The sequence below is a fragment of the Pollachius pollachius genome, assembly GCF_949987615.1.
Source record: "Pollachius pollachius genome assembly, chromosome: 3".
In the NCBI taxonomy this organism is placed as follows: domain Eukaryota; kingdom Metazoa; phylum Chordata; class Actinopteri; order Gadiformes; family Gadidae; genus Pollachius; species Pollachius pollachius.
In genome coordinates, this window is record NC_136936.1 from 4,161,251 (window position 1) to 4,188,872 (window position 27,622).

The following is a 27,622-nucleotide window of genomic DNA, read 5'->3' on the forward strand; positions in this document are numbered from 1 at the left end:
CTGGCGTTAATGGTGCAAGAAGTGGCGCTCTCTAGAACAGGGGGGATGGGTCTGGATTTAGTGCGTTCAAACCAAAAAATATTTTCGCCTTGTCGCATGTTCGCCTGAGTTTGCTCGCGCGAGAAAAATTCGCCTCTGACGCGTCTTTGCATTGACTTTGTACGGATGCGCGCCGCCCCTCCTTTTTTTGGGGGGTGTGAACGCAGCATAGGCGGAGTTGCAGGCTGAGGTCTCCGCCCTCCTCCCCCTCCGCTCCGCTGTTACCTGTTCTGCACTACTGCTGCCAGGGACTTCAGTGACTACACGTTACACCGGGAGAAGAATAAGGCTCAGCCCACCTCGATGATCATCTAAAGCCCTGAGATTCCCTGGAAGTAAAAAAAGAAAGAAAAGAAAACCTAGTTAAAAGCTGCGCTGATTGTGGAAGGCGTTTAAACAGAAAACCCGCACGTTTAACCACACAGTGAAGAGTCTGCGATACTTGCAAGGATGCACTTGTTGTCTGTCGGCGCGGTGGCTGTCCTGCTCCTCGGGATCGTCTATCAAGGTAAGATCTGCGCTCACTCAGTGTGGTGGAGGTGCATATCCGTCCTAAATTACATATTGGCTATTGTGCATTGGTGTGCGTTACTTTTTTGGGGTGCATAACACAGCACACGCATTGTAACTTATGGGCCGATCCAAACTAGAGACGAGGGCGTCATCGTCACGCCGGGATATCAGAAAGCAGGTCTCTAGGCTAGGATAGATCTCCTCCATAACTCCAGGCTGAAGTGTTGTTTAAACTTCTGTTATAATCAGCTGGGGCATCTGGATAGTCACACTATACATACAGATCCCTATGACTGGACCATTCAACCAAACACATGTTAATGTGGTGTGAATGTGATGCAGCACCTATTGTCTGTTTCGTGCCACCTCACTGTTAGTAACATGATGGGTGAGAGATAGCACTGCCTTCCCTCCATTTCGCACTCACACGTGTTATCCCTACAGAGGATGTGGTTACCCTTCAGTGCACCGTTGGGTTCTAGCTAATAGGAAGCTATAGAAGTGTAAGGGTTTCCTACTGGATTTTTGTTATATTTTGTTATTTCTCGTTTGGTCCATTGAGGAAACTTTGCCAGCTAGAATAAAAGGTGGATGCGGCGGCCCAGTGGCGCGCCACGTGATATCAGCCATTCGGTGGACATTAGTCAGTGGTGGTGGAAAACACAATGGGGTTTGCATAATGGAGAGATATATATTTATATTAATATATATATTTATATATCGACTAATGTATGATTACATTTTTATATATTTATTTATTTACAAGTACTTCAATTGTTTCATTTTGTAAAAATGAAGAGGTTTTTTTTTTTAACGTGGGCTGCTTTGCCCCTAACAACAGGTAGGTATTCCAGTTGTCGTATTGCTGCCCTGCCGTTTTAGATGCAGAAGCTACACTCAAGCAGACAGTGGCCGGTAGAGAGGGAGAGAGAGGGGGCGGAAAGGTGGAGCACTCTACTTTAGTTTTCCCTCTCCCCGTCTGACACCTTTCCCCACGACAGGCACCGCTGTCGTAAATTAATACCGTGCCACACCTGTCACTACTCCCGCTCGGGGGCCTGGTTGTTTCGAGATGGAGAACACGAATAATGGTTTTACAGCGTTTCCGACTCCCTGTGACTCACCCTGTCCACCCCGGCCTCTTGTGTTGTGTACTAGTGCGCACTATACGGGTGTTGATGTTTCTGCACACGACCAAAAAAATGGAATCACGTCTTTTTTTGTTGTTTTAATCATAAGACACCGTAAGTCTACTGCTTATGTATTTCGTTGACCACGAAAACATCCTGACGACCCCCCATGCCCGTCTCGCACGGGAACATGGGAGGCTACAGACCTTTATTCCTTATTGAATTACGGGGCCTGGGGAACGTCTTGCTGGGACAGTTTATTGGGTTAGCAATTCAAGCGGCTCCTCTTGTACGTGGGGGGCACGACCCTGAGTCACACAGATAATACACAGCGGCCCTGAAAGGCTTGAAGAACAAATAGTCTGCAAAGATGCATCTGGTTTCTCCTCTCCACTCTCTCCATCCCTCCCCCCCCCTCTCTCTCTCTCTCTCTCTGTCCACCGCCGCCACCCCCTCCTCCAGACTCACACACCCTCTCCCTCCTTCTCCAACCTCCCCTCCCCTCCCTCTCCTCTCTCTGTCTCTCCCCCTCCCCTCCCCCTCTCTCTCTCTCTCTCTCCCTCTCGCTGTCTCTCACCAACCCCTTCCCCGCGCTCAGCCAACCCCCCCCTCCCGCCTGAATAGACAGCCCTCAGTGTCCCAGCTGGTATTACCAGTCCAGCCAGCGGGTCTCTCACTTTGCTAATGCACTAATCGAGTGTGTGTGCATTTGCGCGCCTGTGTGTGTGTGTGTGTGTGTGTGTGTGTGTGTGTGTGTGTGTGTGTGTGTGTGTGTGTGTGTACGTGTGCATCTGTGTGTGCATCTGTGTGTGTGTGTGTGTGTGTAGGGTGTGGAACTTTAGAGGGGAGGGGAGGGGAGAGAGAGAGACGGGGGGGGGCGAGGTGGGGGAGAATCATACCGTTTCACCTGATAGTTCCACCTCCCTCACGCTCACCCATCATTAGTTTATGTCGAAACCTGACGTGTGACGGCATAATGATGGCGTCCTGCTGAGGCGGGCTGGCTTTGTGTCTCCGGTGTGCGTCGCGGACGCACACCATTGTGTATCTATGCGCCCCTGCGTGTCTCGTCTTGTTTGCATGGAGAATTATCTCCACCTGGGGAGGCTGTGAAAACACTCCTGATCCCCTGCCAAGAGGGGATCCCTTTGTGTCTGTTATCGAATAGTTAGATCTACTTTTTTTTTGTCGTATTGAGAAGCGTCATTACGGTCCAGCCGTGATGTGGTCATGAATGCAAACGCTACATTTCCACCCCTCTGTTTAATTGCCTGGTGCCGCAGCGCTTGTTAATTTGGGGATAATTATCCAAAGCTTTCAGAGGACTTGAATGGGGGACACACAAAGCAATCCAAAAGATCCAATATTTTGAGGCGCGCGATAAGGATTCACAGAGTTTGTCTGCTATTATTATAATCGTTCAACTTTCCAAAGTAATATTTTAGTACCTGTTGGTTGAGCTCACCATCCGAAAAACTATTAACTTACTGCTATCCACGCAGATGTAAACAGTTTCGGTTTGAGTACATTATGTCTGGAGTGCTATCATCTTTCCCCATTTTGCAGCTCACGCACCATGCGGTTGAGCTTGTGCCGTTTATGGTCTTGTGCCTCTGTGTTGTAAAATGGATGACTGAACAGGTGGGTGGTTGTCGGTTGTCAGGCTGGGATCGTGCAAGCTCTTGTGCTTCCTTATTGTCTCGAGGTAACCCAGACGTTCTGGCCAGATGTTCAATTTAGGAGTCAGGAGGAGAGATCCATTGAACGGGTGTTGAATCAAAACCATGAATGAATGATTCAACTTGAACCCTTTGACAGCCCTACATAGCACAGACAGAAGTGCAGAGCAATCATAATAAGCCATCACACAAAGTGGCTGTACTCCCTGTGAGTGACACATGAAAGAGGGATAATTCGGGGTCTGGCTCACATTGAATAAAAGCAATGGTATGACGGACTCCATCTCTGGAGAACATGGAAGCGCTCTGATAGCGAGTGCAGTAGCAGCCGTGACTCCATGATGGTAAAAGTCCATTGTCCTCTTGTGTCAGTTTTACTCTCCTTAGGCATCAGTAAAACGGCGGTAACAGACTCTTAATTGTACTGCTGCGATCCTCCCTCTCTCCGCTCTCCCACGAAAGCACCGATAACTATTGTGCTCGATTGTTCACACTTGAATATTTTAAGGATAATTAGGGGTATTTATTTTAATAATTTATCAGTTGTAAAACAATATCCCCCGTTCGCCTTTTCTGTTGAGAAATTAAGCGTGGAGCTGTGCCACAGGAAAGCAGTTCTTTATTTAGTTGTCTTCAGAGGAGGGCTGCAGTGAGAGTGGCATTGTCTCAGCGCTGAAGAGGGGGCATTAGCATCAGGATAGAAGTGACTGGGGCTCCATGCAGCACCACTTCTATTGTGCATCGCCCCCCCCCCCCCTCCCCCATTGTAATGCGTGAAGGTAACCCCTGGTTTTGGGGAAAGGGCGACTGCATTCTCCAATGGACCCGGGCCCTTGTGTTAAGACAAAAAGTGAGTTTGTTTCGCTCCTTTGTCATTAATGCCGTCCCCCGCCGTCGCCCACTGGCCTCCCGTGGACGCCCGCTGACTGTTTTGTGAAGCAGTCTTTTTTTTAAAACAAATGGATGTGTGATGGTGACTTCTCCTTTCCCGCTCCCCTCTCGCTCTCTCTCTCTCTCTCTCTCTCTCTCTCTCTCTCTCTCTCTCTCTCTCTCTCTCTCTCTCTCTCTCTCGCTCTCCCTTTGTCATGAATATGGAACGGCACACACCCACGCACTCGCGCACGCACACAGACACGCACACACAGAGACCCGCCCCTCCGCGAGGGTAAAGACTCACACACACACACACACACACACTCACACAGACACGCCCCTCCACGAGGGCGCAGACTCTGTGCTGCCTGTACTCATGTGTGCCACGGGGGGGGGAGTTCCCCCAGCCACCTACCATATGAAAAGCGGGGCGGCCACACCCATTTTTAACAAGGCCCGGGATCTTAGTGGAAAAAAAATCCCCGGCGCATCTCCATTGTCTTTAATGAATTCTCTGAGTGCCTCTTGTTTGTTATCTGGGTTGATAATCTAATGACTCTGAGAGAGGGAGAGGGAGAGGGAGAGAGAGAGAGAGAGCCCCCCCGGCGAGGACGACGGCCTCACAGTGCCGTCGTCAAGCCCCCGTCCCACGGGGGGATCTTTGTGGGCTTGAGATTTATTAATGATTTTATTATTTCCATTCTCATTGTAATGCCGGTGGAGAGACACAGCCGTCGTCATGTTCCATTAGGGCCGATGGGAGCCATTACTGGGAGTACACTGAGGCCCCTGTGGGGGTGCCTGCTTCCACGGAGCCCCCTCCTGACCCCCAGGAGAGGTCAGAGGTGGAGGTTCACCCCAGCAAAGTCATAATTCCTGCCCCTTTCAGAAAACCTGCAAGTCACCGAATAGGGAGCGTACATGTTTGGTGAATTTATCCCGGTCGAGGGGAGACTGAATGGGGCTTTTGTACAATAGGTGATAGTATTGGGTCAGTGCTTTGGGAGGGCAGAGGGGGGGGGGGGCATGGGGTCTCCGAAGTAAAACGCAATGTTTTCATTCTATTTATTTCTGAATTGCTTTCTGTTGGTTCTAAAACAGCCTCCCAATACTGAGTGGTGCCTATTCATTCAAACTCTCTTTAGCTTTCGCTTTCCCCCCCCCCCCCCCCATGTTTTTCTCTCCGTCTTCGTTCCTGTCATGAAAGCATAGTCGTAGGGCTCCTCGCCCCGGAGGACTCGACAGCACGGCTTTTTGTCCGCGGCTGACCTTCGCTTCCACAGTCTGGTCATTTTAAAAGCTGGTGCTTTGTGCTCCGCTGAGGCCTCCCATCTTTCTCCCTCCCTGGTATGCCGCAGCACCCCGCAGTGCCCCCGAGCTATCTATGATTACATGCGGCTCCGGCTGAACTTGGGAGCCGACAGGAGTGCTCATTCAGAAGGGAGCCTCCTTTTCACGAGGGGACGGGCAGGCAAACGCATGTCTGCTGGTGCGCAAGCTGGGCATGCAATAAATACGAAGCGCTCACATCCAATACACAGTCCGAATCTCAAGGCAGAGCCGCTTTTTTAAGGGGTTTTTACTCCAGTTCGTGCTTATCCGTGTTTGTGCGATTGTGTGTGTATGCCAACAAATTCGGGAACATACCGAAGGCTTTGTGACCTGCAGTTGTATGCTGCTATCACAATTCTGTGCACCGCTTTTACTTTGAAAGCTACACTGACAGATGAAACGTTACCAACAGGCCATCGTGTTAAGCAGCCCGTCACATGTTTAATAACGCCGCGAGGGTATTCCTCAGCAATGAGATGTATCTCCAAGCCATCATCAGCCGACCCGGCCACACTGTTTTGCATTCGTTTATATTCAGAGAGCCCGGGGGCCGGCCATTACACCACTAGAAGTTTGGCCGTGAAGTTGCCCCTTCACAGCTCCGAGTGTGCATCCCGAGCACTTGCAGAAGGTGAAGTGCACCGTCTTCCAGTAATTGGACGCGATGCTCAGTTCTGCCCTATCGCCCTCCTTATCAGCAAAGAGCGAGGTTTCCGGGGAGAACGTGCACAACCGTAACTCTCCAACGGGTCTGATTTACCAGCGACCTTTGCTCTCCCCTCCCCTCCAATTTTTTTTTTTATAAAGCCGTAAAAGCTTGCATGTACAAGAGGGAAGTCATGCTCTTTAAAGATCAAGTCTTTTATTGGTAAATGGGAGCCCCCCCGGGACGGGGCGTACTTCACGGGGTCTGAAGGACCGCCGTGTGCTATGTCCCTGCTAAGCACATCTTCCATGATTGTCATCTTAGGGAGGCTGCCCACGTGATCCATACAGCGGGACATTATGAAATTAACTCCTGAGTGTTTTCATCTGAGTAATGGAGTTGCCGTGGCCAATAAGGGCGCTGTCCTTTCGCATGTCGTTTACAAGATGAACGTGGAGAGGACGTGTTCTCTACTCTGGTTACCTATTGTGAAGGAGACATCATTTATAGAAAATGTTATCCAGAGGGGCTTCAGAATAGCCTTCAAGGGTTCAAGGGGGGGGGGGTCATGTTATTATTGGAAGACGGATGGCCTTGACGGCACTGCCGGCTAAATGCATTTAACCGAGGCAATCACAGCGGAAAAGGGAAAAGCTATTCACTAAAGAATGGTAGTAACTAAGCAATAAGGGGAAACCACAATTAAAACCCTGATTTGTTTCATGTAGCTTTTTTTGTTAAATATCGAATTGATTAATTCCCAATCTTTTAAATACATTTTTTCATGAAATGCAACAATAAGCAATAGCAACTAAATCCAATTTTGGAAGGTTTGGAAAGTAGAAACTGGCTCTTCTGAAGAGCTGCTCTTCTGTATAAATCCACCTCCATTCATCATTCAAATCATTTCCCGATGGCTTTTTCTTAAAATCATACATTTAAATCTCCAGCCTGTCATAAAGCAGCCTGTTAGGGGAACATGTTGATTTGTAGGAATTATGCCGGCGTCTCGTTCATTCTGCGTATCGTCCTCCCATCCTTTTTTGGTTTTGTCTTGGCTTCGGAAACCCCCAGAGAATGCCGCGGGAGAAGGTGTCATGAGCCGAGACAGGGGCCTGTGTTGGAGGAATCGACTCGATATCACCCCCAGAGTCTGAGGGGGAGCTCATTGAAATGGAGCAGGCAGCGTGGGGCAGGGATGTCAGGGTTCGAAGGTCAGGGTTGTCATGACGGCCGCGGTGTAGCACACCAGGAGTCTTCGGGCCTCGGCTGCGTCACGTATCAAAGTTGAGGATATGATGAGGTGCCTGCTTAAGCAATGACAGCGAGTCCTCCCTGATTAAATATGGGTCCCTCGGATACCAGGATAATACGGAATTATACTGAGATCCATTATTGATGTCGTGTCAACTTAGTCTCTGCCTCTTGCTCCGGCAATAATAATAAAACTTCAGCCCGCGCTAAGTAAACCCTGGACCATTAATCATTCATTTGTTTCTTGGAAATATTAGTGCCAGCCCATGCACCATGTAATGAGGCTCTTTCAGATCAATAAGTGGATGCATTTGGAGTACACACACACACAGACACACGGAAGAAGTGATGCGCGTTGAAGCTTAATGTCTCCCCCCCTCATTTCCCCTCCCTCCCCTCACCTCCAGGCCAGGGTGTTGGCTCGCTCCCTGTCGGCTCGGGAGACACCGCTTGGCTTAGCCCAAACAGAGCCGTGTTATGTCACCAGGGCTGATTGGGATCTGCGGGGCCGCTGACCTCGGTGCAGTCGGAGCAACTGATGCTACGCTGGCCCCCTCCAGGACTTATGCAAATGCACAAGGCTGCTGCTTTCATTCTTGGAATTTGTGTGTGTGTGTGTGTGTGTGTGTGTGTGTGTGTGTGTGTTTGGTTGGGAGGGGGACTCGTGAGGGATAAGGAACGCCCCGGGGACTATGATAGAGGTAGCTCAGCAACCCGATCTGTAGGCTGGTGATATCGCCGGTGTGTTAGTGGGTTTCTTAAAGTTAGTGTTGGCAACGGTCACAGTGTTGCACGTTGTTGGATGCGCCATAGCCTCAGAGTTTATTCACACTGTCACAAACAGCGTTTGGTTTTATTATCCATATTTATATTATTATATTTGTCAAATCAAGAGGTGTTCCTGGCTTAAGCCGTAACAGAATGCAAGGAGATAAAGTAGACGTTTTTTATGCTTTTATTTGTGATGTGCACCACCGCACATCTCCAGGGTGCGTAGTTGTGCGTTGTGTGGGTTTGTCTATGGTCGGATCCATTGACTGTATAGGTTCTCTGTGTCTGCCGGCAGATGCCCTTGTGCACGGATGTGTGTGATGTGCACGATGCGTTGGATTGCGATTCCCAACCATCCAATGTGATGAGCATGTTGCTTTGAATGGCGATTCTTAACCATATTTTTCCCTTTTTTGGACGAACAATAACACCACTGTGTTTCACTGCCGAGCGATTTCATCCGAACTCTTCCCAATGTTCAAACCCCCTTATTTGTAAGTCTTCAAAAACATTTTGGCTAAGTTGGAGCTCGGCGGTCACAGAGTCGGAGAAGGAACGCTGCGTGGATTCGAACGCCCCTGACATACACTCAGCGGGAGATTTTGTAGTTCAGCTCCTTTGCGCCATTGAGTTATTAAATAACACATCACGAAATAAAAAAGGAAAAACAATTAGTCGATATTAATGGGATTCTGCTGCTGTGGTCCCACCGGCTCTGATTTAGGCAGGGAAACGCACTGTTCGTTACGGTGTTCTTCCGATAACCCTGGCATTATCGGAAGAACAACCGCCGAGTGTCCACACCGGTGCAGCGCAAACACCAATTTATTTTAACATTTAAAGTTAACGTTTCTGTACTTTCCCTTATCGTATTTACTGATTGTCTCCTTTATATTTTATCCCCAAGTGTTATACTTTGTTGTCGTTAATTTGACCACGTGGGGTCTCTGGATGGTACCCTTATTACACGGCTACACGTTCGAATGCCTGACGGGCAAATTATGCAATTAAAAATATAAGTGTTTGTCAGTCTGCCATGCAGGGAAGAAATACTTCCTGTTTTCGCTCCTGTAATGTAGTTGGCTTCGCTCCAGGCCAGAGAGACATGTTATTTTACGGCCTATTTGCCAAGCGATAGATGTCCCCTTTAATGTGGTACCTACGGAAGGGGGGTCGGGTGGGGGGACTGAGGATGCTTTGATGATGCGAATGCTGCTTTCATTTTTTCAACAGTATTCTGAAAAGCCTCTAGGTTTCGAAAAACAACGTCAGTCTGAATGAATAAATTGTAAATGATCTATTGCCTAAGTTAGGCTGAGGGTGAGTCGGTGTCAGTGAACTTTATTTCAAAGGTTGCGACGATTTATTCGATTTACTAAGTTTCATCGAAACGTGTAATATGTTTATTACTATTTAATCCAATGATACAGCTACTTCATTTTAATACACAAGTTACATAACCCATTCATTTGGGCGTGGCCCCTTGGAAACCGGGACAAATGAAGTCATCGGCAAAACAAGGACCTTTGAATTAGATTAGCTGCGGTTAATGGACCAGTAGGAAGCGGTGTAGCTGTTCTTTGCTAATGGCCTAATGCTGCAGCTTTAATGGCAGGTTGTCAGTGCGAGGGATGTGTGTGTGTGTGTGTGTGTGTGTGTGTGTGAGTGTGTGAGTGTGTGTGTGTGTGTGTGTGTGTGTGTGTGTGTGTGTGTGTGCGTGTGTGACCCTATAGTGGGCATAGGACCGGGGGGCTCTCCTTTGAAGCCGTCCGGTCGGCCCGGTAGGAATCCCATCACCACTCTCCCCTTCCTAGGGTCCCTGGCCCCAGCACCCTCAAATACATAATTCACCACATAATGGGGGGGATTTCTTCTGAGTGCACTTACCTCCCCTCACACTCTACAAGACCGGTGGTCTTTTAAAAGCCATTCTGTTACCCCCCCCCCCCCCCCCCCCCCCCCCCCCCTCACAGCTTATCTATGGATTTAATTTATGACGCGGTAAAGATTTATTTTTTGTATGCTAGGGGTTCACAGGGTTGAGTGGGTGCGTGGAGGATACCATTTGACGGACTAATGATCATACCACAGGATCAATTTCAAACCAAAAGTTTACGGCTGGCTCCATTTAGAGTGATTACCCGTTTCCTTCATAATAAGGCTTTTATGATTTCCCTTCTTGTCCTCGTGGCGTAATGAAGATCTAATGCCCGAGACTTACATAATATCAAAATCTATTGTTTCGTTTCCATGTCCTCTGCTCTCCTCTTTCCTGAACCTGAATGACACGCTTTGTCAGAGTCCTTGTGTGGAAATATGTTCAATCATACCCCAACTAAATACAAAATACCCATTGTGTATTCGTCCGTTTAAAATCTTTATTTCAGCGCGTCATCGACCACTTTCAAGCAGTTCCCCCTGAAGTGAGTGTATTCATTCTTCCTCTCGTCTGCTGCGAGCCTTCTGTGATTTCATTGGACTATTGAGTCTTTACAAAATAGCTGAACAAAAAAATGCCTGTGGACCTCTCCTCTTCATTCTACTCGTGCTGTGAGACTCGAGCGTCACCAACACGGCCCGAGTCTATTAGGAATGTGGAGATGCATTTTTCATAATTTGATTTGCAAGAAGAGTCTCTGGGGGAGAGGGGCTGAGACAAAGCTAAAAGAATCACCTGCAAACAAACTACATAGTCTTCTGCAGATTTCCACCATTACTCGCTGATGGCTTCCTTTGAGCTCGGCATGGGAGATAAAATGGCACATTTTATCATTCTGAGTGGCTCCACACGGTTTTGTTTGCTTGCCTATTCACCTTCACGAGAAAAAGAAAAAAAACGTTTTTTCAGCAGGCAAAACGTGAACACTTGGAACGAAGGTTGTCCTTTATTCCTTCACCTGAGCCATGTCATTATCTCCTGTCTTCCCCGCCATCGCATTCTCCTGAAGGGAAACCGAGTCAGAAAGGCGACCCCGAGGCGGTAGCCGTTCTGCCCTGATGTTTGTAGCGCAACTTCCTGGTCGGCTGTGAAAAAACTGGTTAACTGGGAGTCTGCGTTTCAGCGCCCCGGCAACAATAGAATCCGAGCAGGTGGGAGAACTGCCAGTTGCCCTAGCCCCCCCCCCATTCCCCATCTCCCATCCCCCACCCACCTCGTGTGTGTGGCTCCAGGTGTGGTCGGTGAGCACACAGGCTGCCCCGGTTGGGGTGGGGAGTAGGGGGTGGGGTATTAAGATGTTATCAGTCTTCTACTTTTTTTGTGTTGAAACGGATGGATTTGTGTCTTCGGTCTGGAGTGTGCGCAGGTTGTGTTGTGTTTGGGAATGAGCTTGTTAGTTCTGTATGGGGATAGGGAGAAAGGTCTTTGTTTCTCTATCCCCTGTTCTCTCTGTGTGTCTTTGTTGTCGCTTATGTTGTGAGACTTTGGACAAAGACATCATTGATTTTGCTGGTATTAGCTAAATAACTTTAATCTGGAAATGAGGCTCATGAAAAGACCTGGACTCATCACAACAATTTAAATAAAATGTGTAACTTTCTACTCATCTGGGGTATACTTTCAATGTTGCTTTAATTAACTATTGATTCATTCCTGGGAAATCCATCGATTTTGAGCAATAATTGAAACCGCACAAAGAATTTCAAAGTTCAGGCCAAGACTTGTCATGTAATTGATTCTTCTGCTTTATTTGTGTGATGTAAGACGCTGATGAGTTTTTAGGGCTGGTTTCCAATCCATACCTACTGCTCAGGAAGGCCCTACAGCCTTCCAACGTGTTGTAACAGGCTAGACCATAACACAAGCTCGAAGCGAAACCGGAACACAGACAGCCATCCGAGGTTTGGAGGCGCACATTTTGCCCAGCCATAGCAAAATAATCCTTATCCGATTGAGATTCATTCCCCCTTTTCCCTTCCCAGAACAGAAGAGACATAGGTAAATACATTCACCCATTAGACTGACTAGAACAGACCGACATAAGAGCTTCCCCGAACTGCAGCATCAAGATTAGATGGCTTGTATTTAAAACAAATTATCGGTCTAATGGACGTCCCAGCCTGGGTCCATACATACACTCCCAGACGGGGACTACATTAGTGCGAGGGGCTGGTGTGGGGGGCAGAGAGGGGCTGGAGGAGAAGTGAGTGTCTTCCACGCGCTGGACGAATGTCGCGGAGCACTCACACACATGAGGCCTGTTGGAGGAGGGTTCGTGCAAGTCCGCTGTCAGCAACCTCTCAGTGAGACGATCAGAGATTCCTCCCCAGAGGCGAGGGGAAAGAGGGAAGGCTCACACGTAGTGAACACAGACAGTTGACGTACTGCCGCGTCTTGTTCTCTAACCTGCTCGACTCGTTCGCTCATTCATGTGTAGGGCATTTCACGTTTTCTCTTTTTAAATTGAGACTGGCCGAGCATCGGTTGAGGTACAATAGTATGCTTTGAGCTGCAGTTGCATGCACTTCAATATGTAAAGTAGGATTTGCATATAAAGGCATTGTTGGTTCACAAACAGAGGTGACGGTGCAGGCTATGCCATCGAGAATCAGGCTGTTGTATCTCCACCCACGGCGGACATCTGTTTCCGACCGCCCCCCCCCCCTCCCTCCCTCCCCCCCTCCCTCCCTCCCCCCCTCCAGTCTGCAACTCATTGCGCAAACCTCATTTCCGAGGAACTCAATAACTTTGGATGTTCTGTATTTTTTATTTATTTTTTTTCCCTTTTTTCGAAACCCGAAAATGAGAAGAGGAGAAGTTTTGTGAGGTGGTGGGTGGGTGGGGCGTGGCAGGTCACCTGGTAGATAAACCGGGCTCTGAATAATGGGAGGGATTGATGGAGGAGGAGAAGGGATCATTTCCCTGGTGGGACGACCAGTGACCAGCCCCCGTCTCCCCCCTCTTACCTCTCTCTGTCTCTCTCTGCAACAAACCACGTTAATCACGCGGGCGAGACAGCTTCCTCCCCTGCTCGATACGGGGCCTCCTCTCTGTCTGGCTCTGGGGTTTGATTGGCTCGTTCGCTGGTTGCTACCGGTTTGCGTGCGTCAAGGCTCAGGATTGTTTGGGGTCAAACCTCCAGACTAATGCTGCTCGTTGCCCATCAGGGAAAAAAACGGGTTCTATTTTAGTCTGAATGACAATGTTTTATTTTTTTGGTTCTTTTGTTTACTCTATCTGCGTATGTGAGCGGTCACCTAGTGCTGTTGTGTGGGAGGATTAACCTTTTCTCCGGGAGCGGGGCATTGTGTCGGTGCCTCATTCAACACGTGTGATTGGTTCTCATTGTGTTCCGCCCTAATCTGTGGGGGGGAGCCTTACGCCTCGTGTCCGGTGACGGATCTCCATTGACTTTGAATGGGGACGGAGGCGCAATGCATTGTGGATCCGTGCGCTCCGTTGGAGCCTTCGGCGCCGTCAAAAAGTTGAAAAATGTGCAACTTTTTCGGCAGCGACGAATCCGTCATCCAATCAGATCGTGTATGCAAATGTAAGCACTGTGACACTACTCGGGCTCTGACGACCCTGGACAGCTCCCCCATCCGTCAGCCACGCCTTCCGACGTCCTTTGACGGACGATGCAGTGGGCACGAGGCGTCACTCCGTAGAGCTCCGGTTCACCGAGTTCCCCGGAGAGGACGGGGCTCAGCCCGGTTTGAATATTCAAAACGGGCACATTTGAATTTATATCTCAAGTTGCGCCTCTTTTAAGTAAAGTAAATTTGATAACCTTTCCCCCCCCCCCCCCCCTCCCTAATTGGTTTGAACATACTTGAGTCGCTGCAGTGTATAAGGAGTCGTGCGCTTGGCAGCACAGAAACACTGATCTTTAAGTGAATGAGTGTTATCTTGCGGACATAATGGCAACCAGTTGCTCATACAATTCTGCCTTCACATTGCTATGGTTTCCACATGCACCGCACTGGGCAGAGGACAGATGATGGAAATCATTATGAACACGTGTTTTTCTGTCTCCTGGATTCCGGAGAGCTAGATCTAGATTGGCCATGATAACAGTTCCTGGGTACAATATTGATGCCAGCTCTTGCTCAGCACGGCTAGTTAGATAAGTCATCATATTGCTCCTGCAACCAGACACATTGAACACTGCAGTATATGGTTGAATACTGCAATGTGTGGTTCAATGGGGTTACTACAAGATGTGCTGCAGTAGATGTACTGTCCTACAAGAGATGTCATTTCCTGTCGCATTGTGTTAAGACTACGCCTTGTCAGTCTTCACAATGCATGTAAATCGATCCCCAAAGTGCATGTGGAACGGGTGGTGATTTTCACACCAGGGCCCTCTGAACAACAGTTGCCACTGTAAAAGCATTTCCACTGTTTCCAGGATTACAAACGGTGGGACGCATGATAAAGGAAATACGTCCTGTCACGTTGGTAGATTGCTGCTGTTATTTAAAAGTAGATAACACTGTAAAAAGGCAATCAATCAAGTTTTCAGTTCAGCCTCATATGACATGAAATCTGTGATCAAAATCGGGATGAATAAATGAATGGTGTTATGTCTATAAATATATATATATATATCTGACAAACACATTCAAACATGAGGCAGGCAATGTGGCATTTTATTTAGAAAAATGTGTTGATTAATCTCCATGTTGTTCAACGTGACGTATAGATTGATATTGTATGGCATTAAGGTGACATGCGTTGTGATAAATTATGATGGATTTCATCCATATTGCTCAAAGCGGTATTGCACTGTGCGTCAAAAATTTATAATCAAAGAAATAGTGGCTTGGGTGGATGTGTTGACAACAACATCTAAGAAATATTCTGTATTTTCCTCCTGTAGCAAACAAAATAAAAGTGCAATTTTTCACTGCTTCAATCTTATACATTTCCAATGGACTGCCTCCTACTCTTTCGGACCGCAGACCCCCCCTTGAGTGTTTGCCTTCTCAGGATGAATCCATCACACCTCGCTTGAAGAGGCACGCCATATGAATTCTGTTCATGACAACACATAACTTTCATTTCTCTCCCCACTCCTGCTACTGCTCACCGACATCTCCCTGAAACGAGTGTGTCATGCCGACTCACTCAGAGTGTCTTCTCAGATACCCCCCCCTGCTCCTCTACAATCCCCCCACCTCCCCGCCTCCAACCTTCTCCCTCGCAGCCCTTCCTCCTCCTCCTCCTCCTCCTCCTCCTCCTCCTCCCACCTCTATCTCCCTCTCTCAAGCCTGTAAGTCTCCATGGAAATGTTTTCGAATTAAATTCAGGCCGCTACAGGATTCAAAAGGGGAGCGAGTTGCGATAGCAGCAGGGAAGAATGTCCCCTAAAAGTTATTTTGCTGTGTTTTCAAGAAGACACTCAATCTGTTTGAATAAATATTCATCATTCTGCTTATTCATTACAGAAAAAAAACGAATTTCGCGCCAAAAATTGCAAATGTGCCAAAGACGGTCCCAAAGAGAGCAATTGAAAAATAAATGCATTTTCCTCTCCCGTCTCTTCCTCAGTGAGCAGCACGGTGACTGTGACCGGGATCTACGGGGAGACGCTCGAGCTGCCCTGCAACAACGGAGCCCCCCCACCAGACAACGTCATGTTCATCCAATGGAAACTCGTAAGTTGATTATTTTATCCCTTGGCTCACTTCGACGGTGCCTTGTGGCCGAGACACGCAATTACCCAGGTGTTGGTTCCCTGTGGAGTGTTGCGTGCACCCGGTTCGCTGCCCCGCACTGTGCGACGGCAGTAGCTCAGGAGGTAGAGCGGGTTGACTGGTAGCCGGAAGGTTGTCAGTTCAATCCCCGGCTCCTCCTGTCTGAGCGTCGAAGTGTCTCTGAGCGAGGCGTCACACCCTGACTGCTCCGGATGAGCTGCCTGTCGCCCTGCGTGGTCGGCCCCGCCGTCGGTGTGTGAATGTTTGAAGAAAATGTTGTTAGCCACTTTGGAAAAAAGCGTCAGCAAAACCACCTAAATGTGAAAAAGTAAATGTGTAGTGTCAAACCCTTCCTGGGGCGTGGTCGTGACGTTTGTTATGCTGCTGCGTCTTCCTTCAGATCCCCTCTGAGTCGGGGATGATCAAGAAGCTGAAGGGTTTGCCCTCCGAGGTCCTGGCCAAGGATGGGTACAGCAGTCGTGTGAGCATGATGGAAAACGGCAGCATGTTCCTGGAGGCGCTCACCCTGGAGGACCAGACGGACTTCAACTGCATGGTGGTGACCGACAAAGGCCTCGTAGAGTTCCAAGTCAGCTTGGTGGTCCACAGTGAGTGCAAGCCTCCATTACAGGGGACGTGCTTTGATGGGGGGGGGGAAATCCTGCGTTTGGGGGATTTGTGTGTTTGCTGTTGTAATCAGACTCATAATCGGTGAAGGTAAACTGGTTGCCTAACAGTTCTTCTTCTTTCGATCCATTGCAGAGGATCCCACAAATCTGGAGCTCTTAGACCAGGCGGAGGAACTCGAGATCGGGAAACTCGCTAAGGTAAGGTTCTGATGGTGTGCGTGTGCTTCTGCCTACACTGTTTTACACAGTCAACTGTCTGGGGAAACCCTTGACTGGGGCTCGTGTACCTTGAGGCATATTCTAGATGGTTCCACGGGAGCCATGAGTTCTTTGAAGTGATTCTCATGAATTTGTGAGAAGAATCCCCCCCCCCCCCCGACCCCACACACCATCTGCAATTAAAACATCCAGAGGATCTGATGGAGAGGGGCTTTGGAATTGCTGTGGGCATGCAATTTCATGGTCCGTAGTCTAAAACAGCGCTAGCAAATTCAATAGATGCACTCAAAGATTTCGCAAATTCGCAATATGAAACCGTACCACGGCAAAACATGTTTTCAAAATGGTACATTGAAAGTTCAATCGTTTTCAAATGTCCATTTTAAAACCGTTTCTTTTCTCTTGTGTGTACTTTTCTCTCGTCTAGATCGGGAAATGTAACGCAATAGACGCCAATCCAGCCGCCAACATCACTTGGTTCAAGAACAACAAGACCCTGTCCGCTGACGGCATAGGTATGCCGGCGTTCGCAGGGGTTGTATCGATCCAGACATTCCACATTTGCACACTAATCGTTGGTGTTCCAACGATTATATTGTTCTTTCGGCCGCCCACTTTCCTTCCGCCGCGAACGGTCGTTATCTCGTTGTTCGGTTGCGTCTTTGTTAAGCTGTGTTTATGTCCCCCCCCCACCTCCTAGGCATCGTGATCGATGACTCTGTGCAGGTGCACCCCGTCACAAGACTCTCCACCACCTCCTCCACCCTGAGGTACTCAGCGGGGAAGGGAGACGCAGACGCCAGCTTCACCTGCGGCACGCTGGACCTGGCGGGTCAGCCCAGGGTGTCCTCTCCGGTGACCTTCACCATCACATGTAAGGCAGCTGCAGCCCCCCGGTCTCAGATGGTTCCCTGCGGCCAACCCAACCCACACACAAAAGCGTGGCCAGACATAGAGATCTCAATCCACCGTTGAAAAGGCCCCTGCTCCCTTCAGTGGATCCAGAATGTCAAGGACTTCTGGGCACTCTATGGATAGTTGTTGGAGTGTCCTGGTTTTGTTGGTTTTTTTATTTGTATCTGGCTTTTTACAAGTGAAGGCGCACGTTGCGAATGAGAGCGGATTTGTCGTTCGCTGCATGTTTTTTGATTTGATTAAGGAGGACGCTGTCCGTGCAGCCAGGTCTGGGTTCGACCCTGTCGTTGCTCCCAGTTTTAATCTACAAGGTTTTGGGGGTCCAGTTGTGAAACGCACAAGCCAAAACTTCAAGGGCATGCAAATCAACCTTAGATAAGATAAGATAGATAACTGTACTGATCCCAGTTGGAACATTGCTGGTCGTGTCCATTTTGATAGTCCGCTAAATCCTTTTAACTTCCAGGTGGTGAGTCTACAAAACGGTAGAGTTCAGTTGACATCATCGCACATCGATGAGCGGGAGGAAAACAACAAGGAAACGACAGAGGGTGAAAACTTTGGGAAAGGAAGAGACAGGATACAGTCATGGAAAGAGCTTGTCATTGTATTTACGTCTATATTGAAGGTTTCAAAGCGATTAGCAGTGCAGGTCGATTATACTCGGTTTCCTTTCCAAAGAACTGCAGCTGGTGGCTTATTATGGAGCACGGGGAGTGCATACATTAGGAGCGCTTCATTCACTTGGCTGCTAGACCCTGTTTGAACAGGATGCGAGTCAAACACAGTCGGAGCGGAAATATGGACCATTTGTCTCATCCGTGGAGTTCAACGTCGATGTCGTTTCCACCGAAGCCTGGGGCTGAGACAGCTACCTAAATGTGTCCTTGGCTCCATGATGCTATACAGCAGGAATACTATGAAGGCATACAAACTCTCTGGACCACAGAGGCTTTTCACCACAGTCGTTACTCCATTGGCTCATTCTGCTCATCACAAAGAATGACTTTCAGAGTGTCTTCCTTTTCCTCCTCCCGTTTTTTTTTTTCTCTACCCGACTTTCTTTCGTTCTCACTTTCATGTCATTTCCTTTGTTTGCCTTGGTCCTTACCTCATATCTCGCCTTCCTCCTTTCACGCCCTCCTCCCTTCCTCCCCCGCATCCTTCTCATCCTCCCCTGAACCCCTGCTCACCGCGCGCGTGTGTGTGTGTGTGTGTGTGTGTGTGTGTGTGTGTGTGTGTGTGTGTGTGTGTGTGTGTGTGTGTGTGTGTTCCTCCATCAGACCCCACCGAGAACGTCAGCCTCAAGGTGCTCTCCGAGGGGGTCCTGCTGGAAGGGGACAACGTCACCCTCAGGTGCGTTGCCGACGGCAACCCAGCTCCCACCACTTTCAACTTCTTCATCAAGGTGAGCAGCCAACCAATCGCCCACGTCACCGGTCCACGTGTTGTAAGTCAGGTCATTACCACCCCCGCCGTCCCCTTCCCCGTCCCCTTCCGGTAATGCATCTTAGCATAACCTAATTGCGCCGCAGCTATTAATCAATCTAATCCGCTTGAGTATTATCATCGGTCAATCTTTGATGGCCTGGATATATTCTGTTATGTCTTTGCAGGGGGAGGTAAAGAACGTGGTGGACTCAGACAGCTACACCATGACGAATATCAACAGAGACGCCACCGGAGAGTACAAGTGCTCTCTGGCGGAGAAGCCCTCGCTGGAAGCCTCTATCAACCTGACTGTCAGCTGTGAGTTACTGCATCACACACTGCTGCCCGCTTCACAGCAGCACACTGTTGGGGTAGTATGATGTAAGGGAGAAGGCCTTGGTGAAATGGTGGGCAGTTTTGATTAAGGTGTGATTTCATTTCATGCCTTGAAGAATTGCGGGTGTTGTAAAAAATACGTGGAGGCACACTGGGTTTGTGGGAAAACAAAAAATAAGCACTGGGTTTGGCTTTCAGCGGTGAACTACCGAAGCTCTTTGGCGAAGGAGCTGCAGAGCTGGCGATGTTATCTTTGCGGTTTTAAAGGAATTCTCCTTAATTTCCGGTAATTTTGGAGCCGCATGGTTGACCACTACTTTCTCTCTCTCCTCCAGACCTGAACGTGGACCTGTCGCCCACTGAGGAGGTTGTGAGGAAGGTGGGGGACACTCTGGTGGTGGCCCTGGAGGTCGACTCCTCCGGAGACTACAAGGTGTCCTGGACCAAGGTACAAAGGTCCCCAGGGGCACAGACACCCACCGCCTGTTTCTCATCACATTGGGTTACAACCTGTTTCACTTTCTTTGCTTAATTGCTTCCACTGACGTCGGTTCAGTTCAGTTCAGTTCATTTAAGATTGGTTCAGTTCAGTTCAGTTCATTTCGGTATTTCTTTTGTCCCGAAGGGGACAGCAGTGGCAAGAAGACAGAAATACAACATATAAAAACACATGAAACAAAACAAACTGAAAGACAACCAATAAAATGATATAAAGAAAAAAACACAGGTCGCTAATAAAAGTCTATTCCATCTAAATTCTCTATTAAATGGCGTCCCCTCTGCGTGTTTCTACTTCCTGTCCCTGTGCCTCAACACATTGGGTTTCAACCCGTTTCGCTCTCTTCACTGAACCCCTTCCGCTGACCTCCTCTGCGTGTGGCTCTCCGTTCTCTCCAGGATAACAGACCCCTCAAGGCAGACCAGCTGCCCACCTTCAAGAACCTGACGTACTCCCACGCCGGTGTCTACGAGGGTCAGGTGACCTTGGGTCCGCTGCGCCGCGTCGTCTCCTTCGAGCTCGTCGTCGAAGGTGGGAACCTCCGTCACGCGGCTCGTGTCCCGTTATTTTACTTGTGGTCACGTGATCGGAAGTGGCCTGACGTCTTATCAAACACACAAGCCGTAACTTCAAGGGCATACAAGTCAACCGTGGATAAGATTTCTTTATTTTCTACGTTTTTTTCTTGCATTATTATGCTTTTACGATAGGTTGAGATAGACAGGAAGGTATGGGAGCAAGAGGGGAGGACACGCAGCAAAGGATCACGGGCAGGAATCAAACCCGGGTCTCTGCGATCAGAACTAAGCCTTAATGGTACGCGCTCAACCGGAGCACCCCAGCCTTAGATAAGATAAGATAACATTATTGTTCCCAGTTGGAACATTTTTGGTCGTCTCCATTTTGATTTTTTTGCTTTTAAATATTTAACAAGCCAACGCAAGCCAACGTAGCGAGTATTTAAGTTAAAATCAAGGATTAAATCCTGACGTGTGGACGGTTTGGATGACGGTTGCTCCTCCCTGTCACAGGCGCTCCCGTCATCACTCAGCTGACCAAGCGTCGCGGCGAAGACGGCCGGCACAAGGTGCTCACCTGCGAGGCCGAGGGCTACCCCAAGCCCACCTTCACCTGGAGCGTCAACGGCACCTGGGTACACCCCCCCCCCCCCGTCCCCTTTCTCTATTATTTATGATCCTTCACTGTATGGCTGTGTTGTGTGTTATAGATGTACTCGGAGGTCCGTGTTCATTTCCGCCCGAGCGCGCCTGGCTGAAGGCTCTCGTTTGTTATCGGGGGTTTGGGTTTGACTGAGGGCGGGGGGGGGAACATGAAACAGGCAACACCCCCAGACTCCTCATCATGGGGTATTACATAAGCCGCATGAAAAACACATTTTCCACCAAAAATGGAAATATTTACTCTGATTATGTAGTATATGCGAGTAAACTGTTGAAAAGGCGGAAGTTCTATTATTCATTATTCTGCAAGGCTCTGGTACCTTTCAACCGTAACCACTGGTGTGTGTCTCATAAACATCCTTTTTTTCTGTTGCGTGAATTGTAATTGGGGTGAAAAAAAAAAAAAAGGGCGTGGCAGATCGCTTAGTGTCTGTGATTAATGTAGTGCCGGAAAGAAACAGGATATCATTAACAAAGTCCCCTCCTTCAAAAATATATATAAATATATGTTCATTATTTAAATATTATAATTCCCATTGTGTTCATCAAGTGATGGCTGATCGATGTGTCAGAGGGCGAGAGACGCCTGAAGTCTTTATAATGAGATCCTCGTTCTACATGTTAGCATCGAGTTCTCCCACCCCCTCCTCTAGCGCCTGCTTCTCCTTCCCCTTGATCTTCAGACTTTTCCTTTAATTAAACGTTCTAGTCGTTAAGAGAGCGCACCATTCCTCTTGTGGTGATGGTGTTTTCACTCCCGTTTGTAATGCGCTACTGGGTGAGGAGGCAAAAAAATCCCCCGGTTTGATTCATTGTGTATAGGGTAACAAAGCTGCACAATAAGCTAGTTTGAAATGATATGCAGACCGCACATGGGCGTGGCCCAAGCCTGTGGATGGGGTAGGATTTTCCTCAAAACCGGTCTCTGTGGATCTATTTACAAATCAGTTTTCTGCTGAATTGATGTATGTAAATCTACACCGAGTACCAAGACAAACACCTACTGCATATTTAAATCACTTTTAAACTCTTAAACAGTGGGTGGGAAGGGCTGGGACGGGATCCACGGTTCACCTGAAGTGTATGCCTTCATCCCTCATGCAAACAAAGGAAACTATGCCAAACCACTGCCCTCCATAAAGCATGCACCTAGAGAACAACAGAAGACATTCAATTACAGATGGCTTGTTAGGAGGCAGCCATCTTGTGTTTGGAAGTGCTGAGAAAGGGGTGTTAGCAGTTTGTCATTGTGTCTAGGGTGATCCCCTTGAGACCACAGCTTCTTTGTCCCAGAAGCACACGTTCTCTCTCTTTGTTAAGCACAGGCAGGCGCAGCCAGGCTCGACACTGACCCCTAGTGGTGTGAATTGGTAGCGCACAACGATGTATTCTTCATCGTTGGCCCAGTTTACAACTGCTGCGATTATACGTGCTTTTTCATGTTGATGATTCCCTGGATACATTTACATTTAGAATTTGTTAAGATTAAGTGTTTGAGTTATGACGGATCGTTAAAGGTTTGACACTAGAGGCCGGCAAACCGTCACACACTCCTTTACTCTAGGGACGGGTTTGGTTCCAAGTCAGGAAGATTATCTCGGGGAAAGCAATACATTATGTAAATCGATCTAAAAATAAAATAAGTAGATATAGTTGATGTAACTCGATACAGCAGCAATCAATGCAAAATTGAGCATGTCAAGTAGGCTCAAAGCGCACCAAATGCTAACGTAAAATAATGATTCTTCTGATATTCAGCTTGAAGAGACCCCCTACGTCAACGGGAAGGTGTCCCAGATAATCACCGTGGTGCCCACCGCCAACCTCACCGTCTACTGCACTGTCTCCAACCAGTTCAGCCAGCAAATCGAGAGCATCAATGTTTCATCCCGTAAGTACCTTAGAGGTGGTGCTCTGACCTCTGACCTCTGACCTTCCTTCACCCGCCACCTCCCGTTCCACGCCCTGTTGTTAAACTCACAGTCCTCTTAGTCCCCAGTCAGGGGGAAGGATGTTGTGCTGTTGGTGCTCTCCTCTCTGTTTCTCTATCTCCCTGTCTTTCTCTCTCTTTCTCTCTATTTTTCTCTCTCCCTATCTTTCTCTCTCTCTCTGTTTCTCTCTCACTGTTTCAATCCCACAATCCCACTGTATATGTCTCTCTCTCTCTCTCTCTCTGTATCTGTCTCTCTATTTCCCTCTCTCTCTATCTTTCTCTCTCCCTCTTGCATGCTCTCACTCTCTATCTTTCTCTCTCTATCTTTCTCTCCTTCCTTCTCTTCCTCTCTCTCTTGCACGCTCTCTCTCTCTCTCTCTCTCTCTCTGCATGTGGTCTTCTTATCAAAATGGTGGTTTACCTGCGGGAGCTTCTCTTCAGACACTGGGCGTCCTGTCTGCATGCCCGGGAGCGCGGCTCCTCACTAGTACGGTGGTCTTGGCGTTCAGTTCTGTCCTTCACTCGTTCTCATCTTGTGTGCGATTAAGACAACCCATCACATCTCCTCTCCGATCACTCTTTTTACTTGTGTTCTTCGGGATGCTGGACTCTAAATCTTTCCCTTTTGATTATGATGATGACTGATTGTTTATTCGTGCATGGGGTGAGTAGAGGTAGATGAGCTCTCGCCGAGGAAGCCTTCCGTCATTTGCGTCTGTCCGTTTATTTCTTCGGCGCAAGAAACAGTTTGACATTTTGGTTGGACGTTAATTTTATTTCATATCTTATTTCAGTATTTGAGGAGGTGAGAATGGATAAACAAGGTAAGTTCTAGACTCTTTTCTTCATGGGTGAGGTGGGCAAGAAGAAAGACGTAATGTTATCTTCTTTTTTCGGTTCTTCTCTGAATGATTTAAGCAAGCCTTTCGGATCAGTGCTTAAAGGCTACGCTGTCATGAGGAATAACAATGCCACATTGGGCACAAGGGTACAGACACTCAACCTACACCTTGGCTTTGATGTCATTGTGGCTCACTGGAAAAGAAGAGTTCCTCGGTTCAAACCAGACACAGGGAAAGTCTTCCAGGTCTTCAGCTGGTGAACACAGAGTCACGTGGTAACGTTCATGGGAAGGCATCAAACACAGAGCCCGATTCTGATCCTATGAAAAACTCTGGAGGCATGGGAAGACTAGAGCTGCCAGCATCCTGAAAGATCCTCTGTGTTGTCCATAAGCCGCTCACTAACGAGAGAAATGGAAAGAAAATATAAACTAAAATCATAAAAAAGCACTCATAATCCCTTACAGAGTGTCCATGACTCAACATGTCATGTTTCATTAACACCTTTTCATCCTTGCATGGATAAACATTGATTATGCAATGATGGTGTCTGTATTTCACCTCGTCTCCAAAGTGTTCCTAGTGTTTGCTCATCCATTTTGTCTTCATCTCCTTACAGACCAGTCAGACAACGGCGACCAGACCAAACTTGCGGTTGGTATCGTGGCGGGTCTTCTGCTGGTCGGCGTCATCGTCGGCCTGGCATACTGGATATACATGAAGAGATCCAAGTAAGGACGCCTGCCTTTCCTCCAAATGATCCTGCAAATCCTCAGAATCAATGCACTCAACATAGATCATGCATAATAATCTATAATTACAAGCCAGTCAGAAAGGGTGTGTGTGTCAACCATAAGAGTACCATCCATAAATCGATCTAAGAAACCGGGCTACTGGGATATTGTAAGCAAACATGGGGCGGCAAGAGGCTCAGGAGGTAGAGTGGATTGGCTGGTAACTGGAAGGTTGCTAGTTCGATCCCCGTCTCCTCCAATCTCAGTGTCGGGGTGTCCCTGAGCAAGAAATCTTACCCTAACTGCTCCCGACGAGCTGGCTGTCGCCTTGCATGGTTGTCACCACCGTCGGTGTGTGAGTTTGTGCATGAATGTGTGAACGTTAGACAATATTCTAAAGTGCTTTTGAGTGACCACTGGTTAGAAAAGTGCTACATAAATGCAGTCCATTTACAATGACTTAAGATCAGGTTACTTTAGCCCAGGCTAATTGGCTACTTTAGCGTTTTGTCTGAAAAGTAAGTAAAGGGGGGGGACTGTATGCTAAACATGAGGTCTGTCAAACGCAAGGCATGACTAGCCAGTAGGGGTTTTGCAAAGTACACCCTCAAAGAGTAATCAAGACTTTGTACCTTTGATGAAACCAGGCAGGGGAGCTGGAAGACTGGAGAGCTGGAGAACGGTTCCTCCGAAGAGGAGAAGAAGCTTGAGGAGAAGGTGGAGGAGACTAGCCAAAAAGCAGAAATGTAGACGGGACACCGTCTCTGGGAATGTGGACGGTGAGACAGCAGACATTCAACCACCCAGTTTGGTTCATTGCTAATATACATATGCAGTATAGGCATGCATACGTTTCATGTTCTCTATGTCTAACGTCCTACTTTTCCTGTTTTTCTTCCTCTGCAGTGACAAAGTGGTAACAAGAAGCTATTGCACATTTCTGTTTGCTGTTCGCTTTGGACAAAACTACCGTATATTTGGATGAAGCCCTATTGGATTTAGATTCTAAAAATTAATTCCACTCAAATATTTTCTCCTTCTTTGAAAAAATGAAGGGATATGTGAAATACATAATTGTCTGCACTACTGATACTTGCCTGTTATTACATTCAGTTTTGAAATATGTAAGGAGAGAAATTGGATTTGGGGATTAGAAACTGCAGTTATTTGTTTTGTTTTTGTTTGTTGAGTGCTAATCTGAACTGCTGCTGTCTTTGGGTATCAGAAGAGAGCAAATAGTCACGAATTTACCTGCATTTTGGGCAGAAAGGAAGGGTTAGAGTAACATAGCTGTTGTTGCTTCAGAGGGTCACGAGTTACATCATGTCGATCTTTTTATTTATGTACTTTACGCATTCAGGTTTACCACTTTGGCCACGAATTGATATGCTGAATTTGAGGAGGCAATGCTGCAAAGGCTATGGATAGATTGCTGACTTCTTAAGGGACAGGAAGTAGTACTTCCCCACAGGCATGAGTGCATGGCAGATCATAATCTCTCTTGTCTGTTCATGTCAGGAAAATATTGTTGTTGTTTCATTATTCAGCCTTAAGTCAAATTTGATTGAACCAACCGCATTGAATACTGACTGGTAGATTTTAGAAAGGATGTTAAAGAAACACCAAGATAACGTATGGAAACATGTACAAAAGTTGTGTGTAATAACACACCTTTTCTAACTGGCATTAGTGTAATTACGGTATCAGGTGCATTCAGTTTACTTTTTCTGTACTTTAACAAAAACATTTTGCTGATTATTTAGCTTCTGATGCATTGTAAACGTCTGAGTGCTTATCGCTGACAAATTAATTGCCTCTCCTTTCATTTCATCAGTGTGGGTAATCATTTTAAAGAAAAGTCTTATAAACCACTTTGCCTTCTTTTGAAAATCCACCCATACTAGCTTGAGTTGTGTAAAGTGCCCGAAGGTTGGTGTTTTAAGGCAGGTTTCTGTAGAATGACACAGAGTATTGACTCTGTTTGTACATATATACCAGTTTTGTCAGGGTTGTCATTTAGCCTATATTACTGAATCTGTAGGATCTGTAACTGAATATTAAACCTCACTCTGTAAACAACACATGGTCATCGTCACTTTCCACCTGGTTTGGATGAACCTAAACAGAGAACTACCAAAATGTTATTCTCAAAAGTTATGGACGCTGTGCAGTGTTTCAGCACCTTGCTAGAGAATCAGCTAATGATCCCGATAGGCAAAGTTTTAAATGATGTGACCTACTGAAGTGAACATCCCTAGCAGGGGGGGGTGTCTGTAACCGGAGTGTGAACACACACCATGCGGTGATTACGGACTGTAGGTTTAAGTCTATCCAGCGTGGATGTTATTGTGACTGTATGTGTTTTTCTTTTGGTTATTTATATTGTTCAAGGATTCATGTTAGCTTAAAATGCTTGTCACACACACACCTCACCAATAAGTTGAAAGTAAACAGCTACACAATTACTTGCAAAGTTCACATGAAGTAGTTTCATTCAGGCATTTGTAGGGTGTTCATAGTCTGGTTGACTGCTTAGATTCAACTTAAGATATCTTGGGGTGTCAGTGCTGTTTGATCCCCTACATTGTGTTGAACTTCAAATTGGATTTATGACCAAAGAAACGAACATTGCCATGCAAGTATTGTAAATATCTTGACATTCGTTTTTTGTACTTTTGTTTAAAATAAAGTGTACATTTAAAAAATGCATCCTCAAAGAATATTAATGTTGGTCTAAAGTGTTTTTTTTTCACGTTGTAAGAATACGTTATTAACCTAAAGTCTATGGATATTGCTTAAAAAGTCCACATATTCGTGTAAGTCATATCTAAATGTATTTTTTAAGATCAATACATGTGTTGGCCAACTATAATGGTCTACAGATCAAATATAGTACAGTAATACATAAAGTATAAATATAAATATATTAGCACTACCATCATGGACCTACTTTATATTTTGAGTTGCAAATCTAAGATGAAATATGGTTTATTAATCTTTTTCACCTTGTCAAACTGTTCTTGAGCAT

General features: G+C 47.2%; 1 protein-coding gene across 2 annotated transcripts; it reads left to right on the forward strand.

The window, feature by feature from the left end:
- The first annotated feature begins 291 nt into the window (after positions 1-291).
- Positions 292-27,306, forward strand: LOC307072554 (CD166 antigen homolog A-like). 2 transcript variants are annotated; one of them, XM_079731892.1, is made up of 16 exons: positions 292-547; positions 15,730-15,836; positions 16,276-16,483; positions 16,638-16,702; positions 17,151-17,238; positions 17,424-17,597; positions 18,922-19,046; positions 19,255-19,387; positions 19,741-19,853; positions 20,303-20,435; positions 20,936-21,057; positions 22,844-22,976; positions 23,813-23,842; positions 24,480-24,591; positions 25,242-25,373; positions 25,501-27,306. In XM_079731892.1, exons 1-15 carry the CDS (start codon positions 490-492, stop codon positions 25,342-25,344), a joined length of 1,704 nt encoding a protein of 567 aa, XP_079588018.1. In that variant the 5' UTR covers positions 292-489; the 3' UTR covers positions 25,345-25,373; positions 25,501-27,306. The 2 variants fall into 2 exon arrangements, with proteins under 2 accessions (XP_079588018.1, XP_079588019.1); XM_079731893.1 differs by lacking the exon at positions 23,813-23,842.
- Positions 27,307-27,622: the final 316 nt, after the last annotated feature.